At 30.6% G+C, this 13,254-nt stretch overlaps 1 protein-coding gene across 1 annotated transcript; it reads right to left on the reverse strand.

Annotated features, from left to right (window-relative positions):
- Nucleotides 1-10,518: 10,518 nt before the first annotated feature.
- Nucleotides 10,519-12,494, reverse strand: HELRODRAFT_178093 (hypothetical protein; the record flags this gene model as incomplete). The annotated part of the gene is made up of 4 exons (XM_009026238.1): nucleotides 10,519-10,790; nucleotides 10,936-11,165; nucleotides 11,585-11,747; nucleotides 12,458-12,494. The coding sequence occupies 4 exons, from the start codon at nucleotides 12,492-12,494 to the stop codon at nucleotides 10,519-10,521; spliced, it is 702 nt and encodes a 233-aa protein (XP_009024486.1).
- Between the last annotated feature and the right edge of the window lie 760 nt (nucleotides 12,495-13,254).

The raw sequence follows: 13,254 nt of genomic DNA on the forward strand, positions 1-13,254 counted from the left end.
ATATATATATATATATATATATATATATATATATATATATATATATATATATATATATATATATATATATATATATATATATATATATATATATATATATATATATGGGTATGTGTGTTTGTGTATATCTGTGTCTGTGGGTATGTGTGTCTGTGTATATCTGTGTCTGTGGGTATGTGTGTTTGTGTGTGTACGTGCATAGGCTAAAACATTCGTTTTCAAGAGTCGTCTTACAAAGAGGACGTTAAAGACATTTGGAGGTTGGATCAATTAGAAAGAAAAAAGAACAATGTAATGAAATGCTTCTGGAAACGCATAAATGTTTATTGTGACAGTTCATTACATTCAACTCATTGTGGAGACTATTTTGTGGCAGTCATTTGTTTATGACGTAGTTGATATAAATGATATATACTATAAAAAATAATAATAATAGTATTAGCAACAATAATCAGTGGCAAATCTAAAGTCACCAGCTCAATTTTGGCCACACTACCACATATTTTGCTACTTTCTTGGGCCCCCTTCAAAATTTCAAAACTTACACATTTTCAAAATTTAGGCGCTCCCCTTCAAAGTTGTCCTGATCCGTCAATAACACTAACACTAACAATAACAATGTGAACGTATTTTATTTATTCAATCGACAAAATACAATTCAAAATAATAAGAAATAAGAAATGAAGTTTAATAAAAATTGAGTTTTAATGAATATAATCGAATAATAATAGTAATAATAATAATAACATTATTATTTTTATTATTACCACTATTGTTATTTTTATTTTCATAGTTATATTAATAATGTCAACCATGAAAAACAACAGTACCTAATGTTGTTATTATGAGTGGAACATATGTCAATGTTTTCATTTTATGCGGTTGTGATCCAGCCAGGTAGAATGCTTCATTGAAATTTGAAATATGGATTTTGTTCAATTTTAAATAAACTACCTGTGGTTCGGCATTCATTTGAAATCATTTGTTAGTTGAAGCAGCAGACAAACCGAAGATGATTAATAATGTTCTTCAGCGGTAAAAATTTGAGACAGTGTTTGAACGTTTATGGCAGAGTTCATTGTCATTGAGGAGTATCTCTATTGGTTAGCTCGATTGTATATATTTTTAATATGTGTGTATGTATATGCGTGCGTGCACATATAAAAATAAATATATACATTATACATATATATTATATATTATTATTATTATTATTATTATTATTATTATTATTATTATTATTATTATTATTATTACTAATGAAACATTTATAAGCGCTAATTAAAATCAAAAAGTTCTCAAAAGCGCTATCTATAATCAAACAAAGTCAAAAAAGAAAAAAAAAGTACAGTCAATGGCGGTAGTAACAAACAAATAATTATTCACTAAACAACAAAATCAAAGCGAAAATAAGTAAGTTTTAAGTTTCTTTTTAACATCATCAAATTTCAAATCTTTAGTTCTAAAAGATCTCGGTAAGCCATTGATCCAGATATTGCAAAATCTCTTGATGTTATCTGCAGGTTGACATCGGGTACAACCAGCATGTATATATATATATATATATATATATATATATATATATATATATATATATATATATGAATAATTATATATATATGTTTACGCGTTTGTATGTTTGTACATACGCATTGTGTAAATGTGTGTAGCATTAAATTGCAACAAAAGCATCCAAATTTGGGTAGAGCGGGAGATCCGCCTTCGTTCAGGCATCTGTGATCATTTTAAAAAACTGACAACATCCCAATGAAACTATGTAGCCACGTTAACTCACAACTCTTATTACATAACGATACACAAATTTTTGGCATATCTATCCAACGCTAAGCGCCAATCGCCGATTTTGCCCAATGTGTGCTTCGAAACCTGCTGGAACCACATCCATCACACATTTTCATTTGCATTTGACATGGATATGTTTCCAAAACGCATAACAACGGTAGATTTACATAGGTACAGCTTAATGAATCGACCTATGCAGATATTGTTGAAGCTTACAACACGAATCTCACATTTTGTGCATTTTTAAAAATTTACTAATGAGTCTTACAAGGGACGAAACACGTCTAGCCTAGAACGAGTTAGGTGTTCACAAAATATTATTATTATTCAGCCGTTTAATTCTGAACGTTAAAGAACCATCGATAAAAATTCAGAAATAGGCCTAGCAGAACGCATCATTGCTTGAAAGTTGTTCATTGTTTAAAAATTGTTCATACAATTGACGCATGTAAGACGCTGATTTTTATATATGAAACAGCCAATCAACAAACAAACGTCCATCCATTCAGTGTGAAGAGAATGTTGGCCGTTTATAAACAACTGAACAAACGAACTCAGTTGGTGTTTAATTTCTTGAAAAAATTAGAAATAGTTTTTAACAAAAATAGTTTATTTGAATGATAAGTTTTATTCGCATTTTATGTTTTTCCATCACTTTTTCACAGTGTGGCACAACCAAAGAATAAGACATAGGAAGCAGTTGAAGATATTTTCTAAATTTATCTCGTGAAACACAAATAGATTGTAAGCAATGCTGTTAACTACCACAAACTTAACTAATCTCACACCATGGTATTTCCAAATGATATTGCCGTGCTTATTCCTTCCTTTATAAACAGGCTTGGATTTAAGCGTAAGCATAGTAGGCAACGGCCTATAGAGGCTCTTTTTCGGGTTGGCCTTTTCGCTAATGTCTACTAAAAAACATTTTTTTTCGTTTTTGATTGAATTCAAAGTAACATAAGCTCTCCGAGTGAATTATCAGTCCATGTAACTGATTTTAGTGTTAATCCTGCAAGTGGCACTCGTTAGAAAAGCCGGCCTAACTTACGATGCATATGGAACTTATGACGACAGTAGCGTATCCAGGTCTGGCGGATGATTTCAAAAGTGTAAAAATAATAACCTTTTGTTTACTTCTCTTGCTTTCCGGAGTGAAGGATGATTTTTCGAAATTCTTAGTGATGAATTTTTATTTTGATAACGAAGAATCTTCAATATTTTTTCTTTCATAGTCTGGTGGAGAAATGCACCCTCGCATCCCCCTGGATCCGCCACTGTAGGGCGAAAAATTTGCATTTCGCTCACATTCAAAAATCTTACGGCACCGGGCTTAAGACAAGAGCCACAATGACGTCCTACGTTTATGATTGGTGCAGATGTTGCATAGATTCCAAACAGCCTTGGGTATTCGAGAAGGATGTTTATTAGAGAAATAGTTATTAAATGTAAAAAAATATGTAGACAGAGCATCAATTCATTTTTGTTAACTTTATCAAATCAGTAAATTTATTGAAACTGTTAACACAATGTTTTATGATTAAAATTGGATTTGTTATGGTCACTTAATAAAGTTATAACAAATTATGTTCCGCCCAACTAATTATCACCGGATTTAAAAAAAACATTAAATATAGGGAGAGCCAGGGACCCAGTTGTAAGCAGTGCATTTATTAACTCAATGAAACTCAGTTATTAGACAAAAAACACCGTCTATAAGTACAAAATTGGCCAAAATTGGCGTTATAAGCAAAAAACGGTCAAAGGACGCCATTCTAATTTTGGCCACACAAGCGAACATTTGGCTAAATTTTTGACCTCGCCTCTCAAACTTCAAAAATTTTAAATTTTGGCCCGTCTATGTTGTTCTCATCAACCACTGTTAGAGCTATAAAGAAATCAGAGCAGTTTATCAGGGAAAATAATTCAACATGAGCAGTAACAAAAATAAAAATCAGCGAGACGAAAAAATATATATCTCTATAACGCCAACGCCAAACGCCAAACTGCCATCTCATCTTTCTTCGTTGTTCTGATCCAGCCCACTTAATGTTAGCGTGATGGCTAAGTTGATACATGCGTGCCGCGCAAATCAAGATGTAAATGATATGGCGGTTGGTAGGAAGTAAACAATATGTAGGCTGATGTGAATTAATCTTTGTTAACAGAACCAGAAATAATACGTGATATTTGGGTTACTATGTAAACAACACGCGTCAACCAGCATTGCCAACCATGCTTTCCCTCATTCTTCGCCAACAGTTTGGCACACACTGCCATCTCACATTAGAAACTGCACCTCGCTGCTTTTTTTAAAAATAAACCAAAAACTCATTTTTCTCAAGTTGCTGTAGTCGCTAATGATATCCAAAAAATTGTATCTCAAATTTTGTATTACCCTTAACTAAATTTGCTATATACTAAATTTTCATTTTAAAGGATGTTTTATTATGTTGCACTAGCTGTCTGGCAAAGAGCTCTCCAGATATAAGTCATTATTATTACTATTATTATTATTATTATATATTGTGATCGGAACAATGAGTGAATCAATTTTCAGAACTATCTTATCATCGCTGTACTTATTTAATTTTAAATAAAGAGCAATGACTAACTATGATGATTAGGATTTTATTTCAATTATGACTATTTCTCTATTAATTAATTATTGATTTCACGCATTTGATAAAAAATAAAAGATCTGTTCCCATTATTATTATTATTACTATTATTATATGCAAGTCAATATTGGCGTGATTTGTCAAAATAAGTTGTCGAAAGCATTTTTTCCATGGTTTTAATTTATCTTGAAAATTAATTTTTTTTCTTTACCTCGTTTTGAATATCATGCTTATTATTTTTGGCAATTCATATTAAGAATTCTCTGCTGTTGTTGGGTTTAGATTTTTTTTTTCAACTTAAAAAATATTTAAAACACCGCAACAATAACTTAATTGATTATCTAAAAAAAAATAAATAAATAAAAAGTCACAAAAACAGGCTATCAACTTTTATTTATGAATAAATTACGGAACACAAATTTTAATCAATTTAAACGGCGAAAGTCTTTATAAACAAATTATTACGATTAAAAAGAGTCAAAAGAAGATTTGTAGATTAGGAGAATGTTTGGAAATTAGCCAGACTAGATAAAACGTCATCATCCTTGATGTATGAAAGAGCTGTCCTCCCACTCAAGTCAGTTATGTTAGCTATCTGAGGTGAGTGCTTCAGTAGCAACTCTGCGATTTTCCAATGATCTTCACGAACGGCCTGTTAAAGGTTTTGTGATCAGTTCTTTAGTCAGTTAAGGGTAGGGCTAGTTAGTTTTTAAACAATTTTATGAAGGCTGCAGGAATCTGTGTGTGACACCAGAGGATGGAAAAATTCAATAACTAACACAACTTCATCGGTATTTCAACAAAAATTTAGGAGTTAAAAATATGGAAAAATGTTTTGAACGATTCACAGCGTTTTGTATGCTATTTAGTTCTTTTAAATTTTTTATCACCGTCCTACTTTTGTTAACCAGAGTATTAACTTAATGGACAAATTATAAAAAATAAAAATATAGTATAATATGGCAAACCAATTAATGCATAAACATTTTGCCTTTCCATTTCAACACCACCATACTCCACCGCCACCTGCCATCCAGCTTCCAACGAACCTTGTGTAGACAAGTCATCCCATCAGCATCTTGAATATGGAGGGAACATTTGTTGGACTGAACGAGCAGAAGGACGACCTGCATGTGGCCCATGTGGCAGGCCCGGTGAAGGGGGGTGGACAGCCCGCTTTTTGTTTGTGCATTAACATCTGCAGCTGCTTTCAACAGGATCTCACAGATCTCCGCGTGTCCTTTCCTTGCGGCATAATGCTTTAGTATCGCATGTTATATTGTTAGTAGGAAGTTCAGTACAATGGTGAATTCATTCAAAATTTTGAAAATGTTTGTAGCAAGCGGAATAAAATCTGGCAATAAGGTTATGAGGAATGATGTGTCAGCCAGTTACATAACTGTTTTGTGGAGAAATGATAGAGCCAAAGTGTGAACAATCACAAACAATCAGTTAAAAAAAAATTATTCATCAGATGCCATGTGGCTTTTATATTTCATAAAAAAACACTGAACAAATAAATTAGTTGCACTTTAAATAGAACTCAACAACAAGCATTAATGATAAATGATAATTAATGGTAAATGATACAAAGAATATTGATTATGCTGTTAGAATGACAAGTTTGCTCAAGGTTTGTTGACGGTAGGTTGGATAAGATGGTAGTGGAATAATTATATTGTAAAAACACAATCATCGGATAGGAGAAAGAATCATATGGAAAGTCAGCGCCCAACATGAAATGATTCATTTGAAAGAACCCAAGTTGAATGTTAATGACAGTTTAATGAAATCAATAGAATTTATGCAGTGTCAACTCCGCAGCATGTAAAAAAGGAAAAGTTCAAAATGGTTTTTTTGATTTTTCATAGGAATACATATTTAAAATAATTTAGTTTAAATTATTATAAATTTATAATAACTAAGATAAATTATTATAAATTTAATGGCAAGATTAATTATTTTATTCATTAGAAAAGTAATACTAATTAAAAAATTACTGCAGATTATAAATTCAAAAAATTTATTCGAGGTATTCATCTAACCGCTAACAAACATTTGCAGAAAAATTGAAAAAATTACCATAAAAAAATTGAAATCACAAACCAGTGGAGTGAAGCCATACGGATCAGTTTGATTGGGATCCTTGCCTTGGTTGATGAGCGCCAGAACTCGAGGAACTTCCCCATAAAGGCATGCCCCCCACAACCCCTTCATGAAGTCCACCTCGTCCAGGGTCTGAAACACCGAGGCAGTTGCAGGTGGTCCGTGGTGGTGGCTGCAACAGTTTTCTCCCTCTTCACACTTTGACATCTCTTATAATTACCACTACGTATATCTGAATGGTGTAACGTAATATAAAGGTTATTTCAACAGAACACAGCATAGTGATGGTTAAGATGCCTGGCATTGTTGTTGCAGTGGCCGGGTTCAAACGCAAAGATCTCCTCTGATGTGGGTGTCTACCTCATGCAATGAGTGTGTGATAAGATGATTTACAATTTTATATAGGCTGTGCTTTGTTGTTGAAACTTTTGTGAAATGCTAAACAGATCATTGTTGTAAAAGTAAAGAAACAAGTCTTCAACAATGGTTAAGCAGCTGATTTATTTACATTTGTAATAGCATGTTTGTTATGAACAATTTATTAAGTACTAGACTAGAGCTATAAATCAACATTTTTGGCACCGAGTTAGCTCAGTCGGAAGGAGTGCCATGCTCTCATGCAATTCTGCATTGAACGTAGTGCATACTTGCCTAAACCTAGTCAACAAACCAATGTTCCCTAACCTTAAACTTAACCCTGACAATTTAACTAAATATCATTATATATTTATTTTTATTTATATAAACTTAAAATTATTTTTATTTCATAAAAACATCTGTACTTTTTATTTTTCCAAAATAGATTAAAAATGTTGGTTAACAAACAATCGCCAGCTTTTCATGGGTATAGTTCACTTCACAGACTTTGAGGCACAAAGATTTAATAACAAATTTGAAATTTAGAATAGCATGTCAAAATAGTATTATATTAGTAGTACTAAATGTTATATAATATAAAATAATAAATAAATAAGTATTACAAAGAAGCTCTGACAAAGAGCTGCATTCCATTTATTTATTTTTATAAAAATATAAAATATAAATTAACTAAAAAGAATAAAAAAAATTCAACAACTTCTTACATTTTTTATACTGATATTTAATAATTTATATTTATTATAATATAATTATATTATAATTATATTTTTAGTTATTTATAACTATTTATTATTTTATTATTATATGGCACAGCATATTATGCAGACTCATAGAATAAAATAAAAAGTTTTTAACACTAAAAATTCTAAAAAACGGTTAACAAACAAATCGAAGACAACTCTTTCTGAACACTAAAATTAAAACATTTGGAAGGGCTAACCAACTCAACTGACGAAAAGGCATTCGCACGAGCAAACTGACTTCATATTTAAATTCAATTAAACTAAATAATAATACAGTTGGAACTTCTCGTCGACGTTTCGCTATTTACATTTCAAAAGTTGACCTAAGTCAAAAAACTGGAATGGACAATCCCTATATATATATATATATATATATATATATATATATATATATATATATATATATTGAATAAAATATAAAATATATAAGCATTTATACCCATGTTTATATGATAAAAAGGTCATAGAGCTGCTAAAGGGTAACTAGCATATTTTTGATAAATCAAAAAGTTGTCACAGATCTTGCGAATCTTGATCTCTCACGTCATAATCTAAACTAAACATTTGCAAAATTTTGCCTCCAGCACCAAGTGCGTTTGTTTGTCTGTCTGTATGTCGGCTTGTGTTTGTATGAAATGAATGACTTTGACGGGATCCAAGTATCGCAAGATTTGTGGCAACCTTATTTTGCATATCGTTCCATCACCATCATCATCCAGACAAAAAATCAATAACTTTGTTTTCAAAGTTATTTTTTTACTTTTTATTTAATTTTGGAAACTTGAGCAGAAAAATGTGTGCCTTGCGTGCCTTTTTTAATTTAACAGCTCTTTGATTTACACTTTTACAGCTGATTAGTTATAACTACTTTAAATAAAAAATTATTTATCTTCAAAAGAGGTATACTTTTTAAAATTCTGTGGATTTTTTTTGGTTTCCCCACTTACCAACAGTATCTTTTCTGTAAATTTTTACCATGTGTCTTTATTGCTTTTATAAAAAGAATAGAGGATTATTTGGTAATGTCATTAGAAATGCGTTCAAAATTGTCTTTCAATGTAAATTTAAGCTGCTCAATTTTGTTCACACTGTAAGACTTTAAATCAGCTTTTCCATATTTAAAAAAACTATCTTAGCAAAGGACTGTTGTTTTAAAACCGGTAACATAACAATGAATACAGTAAACCAGTTTATATTTGTAAAGAAATGGAAAAAACTCATAAATTTTATTATTTAATACAAATGAATTGCTACAAATATTTAACAGTAAATATCAAAATGCCATTAACAAGTAAAATGAAGAACTTAAAACATATAAATCAGCGGATCTAAGGATGATAATTTTAAAATAAAACATTAGAAGCCACGCGCGCCCATGTAATCCTTCTAACAGATAATTAAAAATAATACTTTATCTATTATAGTTCATTCCAACCTTGCAATGTTTTTTGTAATAATAATTTTTTCCGGTTGATTTTGTTGGAAAATTTTGTTCGTTTACAAACATATAACCACACACAACACACACACACTACACACACACAACACACACACATACACACAAACAACACACACACAAACAACACACACACACACATACACACACACAATGGAAAAAAGGTTTATAATAATCTGTCATTTATCGGTTCCAGCTATTGGTGTGTGTTAATCAGCCGTTAGTTCGAAGCAATGAATTAGTAAACATTGCATGGATGGTCTTCTTAGAGTAACAAACGAAGTTTTTGTAGTTTAAAGTCATTTAATTGTTCACGCATTCATATTAGAAGTTTTTTCTTATAAAATAACTTAAATATATTGTATATATAAACTGTGTCTCTACAATGAAAAATTTACGACTAGCCGAATCAATAATCATAGAACAAAGACATCCAAAATAGATATTCTACAACACGCTATCTAGACAATGATGATAGGTAAAAGGATCACAGAGCTCAAAGTTGAAAATTGTAATAACTAATTAAATGAGCGTTAAGTATTCACTTTAAACAAACAAAGTAGAGACACATAATATAAATATATATATATATATATATATATATATATATATATATATATATATATATATATATATATATTTACACCGGTATAATTCAAAAACGTCATATATATATATATATATATATATATATATATATATATATATATATATATATATTAGCATATGGCCAAATACACAACGTATCAATTCGAACACCGAAGATGGTATAGAAATACCGAAAAAAGTTTTTTTGTTCCATCATGCATAAGATAAACAAAAATTTTAGTTTTGAACTCAAGGAACATGAGAATGATTTGCGATCAACCGTTAGAAAAATCGAAAAGTTAAACAGGAAGTTTACTAAAGCCGAACATGCACGAACAAACACACGCACACACATTTTATAAACTTCGTATTCCATAAATCTCCATTGGAACCACTGAAAGGTAAAAAAATGGAAACATGCTTGAGAAAGAGAAATGCACTTAGGAAAAGGTAGAAGCAAGAAAATTGTTACTTGTAAATTGTAGGCATATTTGAAAAACATTGGGTAGCAGATTAATTATATTTGTACTAATAAGAATCGGTAAAAGAAAAAAAATTTGAAAAATTATTCGAGAAATGGATGGATGACATAACAAAATGGACCGTGGTGGAAAAGTTGTATTCAAAAATTTTGTCAAGGATAGGAAAGACTATTGGTCTTTTGGACTTAAAAACTAAAGGACTTGCTGGATCAATCATTCATTCGATAGTTTATTAAATATTCAATTGTGTACCCATCGTTAAATTAATTTGCTCCCTCAGTTGTTCATCTATTAAAATTAAAATCATTCAGGTCACATTTCAATTATTACCTCATTTCAGTCTACATAATCTTACAACGAATAGGGTAACTCCAATAACTTGCACCAACTTTCTGCACGGAGTCAAAGGTCAACCAGTTTCTGTCGTCTTTCAGTTCACAAGTACATCCATTTTGAAGCTCTGGTCTCATGTTGAATCCAGCACACATCCAGTTTCGTATGCACATCAGCATGCAAAGCTGAATCAAACATCCCTTGTTAGGCACTACTTCCAAACTATCGCCTACTATGTAACTGTCAATCACACGTCTGATGGCTCGCTTCTGTTGGTTAGCTGAAGAAGTTGCGTTGGAGTTGTGGATATTTATTTAAGTATATGAACGAATGATGTTTTAATTCTGTAAAAAATTAATTGTACTTGTAAAAATGTTCAAATGAATTATTAACACGCCATTGAAAAGTTAAAAATTGGAACTCACGGTTAACTGATAATGGCTTTTTGCAAACAAAATTATAACTAATGCTGCATAATCTATCTCTCCATTTTCCAGTGGCCGGCAACATTTTTACGCAGCACGTATTTTCATTCGGTTCTCCGACATCCCAATTAACAAATTTGAATTCAGTTCCATCGAGCCAGTGGTTGTTCTTTGATTGATCAAACCAGCACTGCGGTCTGTACATGCCTATCCAGCACTCAGTTTTTGAGCTACAGTGGCGTATTAATGTTTAATGTTTAATTTTCAAATTGTCGTACGTTTACAAAAGTGAAATGAAAAATTTGAAAAATAAAATAAATGCAGTAATTTTTGAAAATATATTTTCATAATTATTAATCTATTTTCTTTTTGTTTTTGGCAAAGAGCTAATAAAATTGAAGTTTGTATGTGTCATCAACGAAAAGAATTCCTATTTACTGAAATAGATGACATTAAATATTTAGGCAGTTCAAAAACGTCTGGAAATCAATCAACCATTCATCGTTGATGGTGATTCTTAAGCCAAAGATCAAAATTATTAACCATGAATGCGTTTTTTTTTATTGACTAACAAGTTATTTTTGAAAGATGTTTAAAATGTTCTCAATTAATTAAATGTAATCTTATTAATCTGTAAAAATATACAAACTTTTTTTGGAGGAAGTAATTTTCTTCCTGTGATCCAATGCTGACCAACAAACTTTCTAGACCCAAGCAGTGATTGAAAGCATCATTGAAGTTCAGAGACACCGTTGAAAAGTAGTAACAAAATTCTCCATAAGATATCCATCCGTTAGCATCTTTGTCTTGAGCTAAGATAATTTTTCCAATCAATTTTTTAAAATATAAAATAACAATTATTATTTTTTTTATTAATGAAAATTATCTTTAAGCTATTTTTCATTTGGAAATTCCTTACTTGAAACGTAAATGCTAAAACAGTTAAAGTAACATAATATATATATATATTATAAAAATATGGCATTGATACTAGTGTTTATGATACTATCTATGATATGATACTGAAACGAGAGATGACGGATATATTATTTTATATCCTAAGCAACCAACCAACCAACTAACCAGCCAACCAACCAACTAACTAGCGAACCAACACCAACCAGCCAACCAACCAGCTAAACAACCAGCCATCCAACCAACCAAGAACCAACCAACCAAGGACCAACCAACCAGCCAGTTAACCAACCTGTAATCATTCTCTGAGTCCAACACAAAAAAGTCAGCACATAAAGAAAAAATTTAAACACGAAAATCATCTCAGCATATTTACGTCGGTGACTTCGAAACGGTTTGTTCTTAAGAGTCATATACATTTTTTAATGATACTTCAAAATGCTTTACTATAATAATTTAACCTAATTTAACAAAAACGTATCAAACAATTTTCAAATATCTTTTTATAAAGTTTTAAAGTTTTGACCGTCCAACCATCAACCAAATATAGAAATAATTCTATATTATTCTACTTCGAAACTTTACATTTAAATAGCCCAAGTGGCACGTGACGAAATTATGAGAGTTACGTCAGCAACTGTCATGGCGACAGGGACAACATTTAACACGTCATTACCATACGCTCGTCACTTCACGATCTAGTATCATATCATAGATAGTATCATAGATAGTATCATAGATACTAGAATCAATGCGATGCATATTGTAGTTGTGTATCCATTTATTCTTGTTTTATTAATTTTCACAATATTTCGTTCTTCTTTTTACTTTTCATAATATCGTCGTCAGTTCAAACAGTTTGTATTCATTCTAACATTTTTTAGCAAATATTGATGAAAATATTAATAGTGATAATTTTTATGGTAATTATACGATAGATGTGTTTTATTGTCCTGTTATATCGTGTCGACTGCATTTATACATCAGTCTATAATTTTATATCGAATGCTTTGTATTGTATGTTTATGTTTTGCATTTGTTTTGTACTTGCTTATGAATTTGCATTTCATATAGTTGTGTATATGTTGTGTTTTTTTTAGGTATTTTAGATGTTCGTGCATATGTTTGTTTTTCTGTTGATATTGTTTGTATTCGCATTTAAAACGTTATTTGTATTTCATATGGTTTTATATATGTTGTGTGATTTTTTTTATTTTATATGTTTGTGTATATGTTTTGCATTTTCATGTTTAGCAAATATTGATGAAAATAACAAGTGATAATTTTTACGGCATTTATATACGTTGCGGTAAATGTTTTGTATTGTCCTGTTGTATCGTGTTGTCTACGTTTAAGTATCGGTTTATGATTTCATTTCGAATGCTTTGTATTGTATGTTTATGT

Source organism: Helobdella robusta (assembly GCF_000326865.2).
Source record: "Helobdella robusta unplaced genomic scaffold HELROscaffold_46, whole genome shotgun sequence".
NCBI classification, from domain to species: Eukaryota; Metazoa; Annelida; class Clitellata; order Rhynchobdellida; family Glossiphoniidae; genus Helobdella; species Helobdella robusta.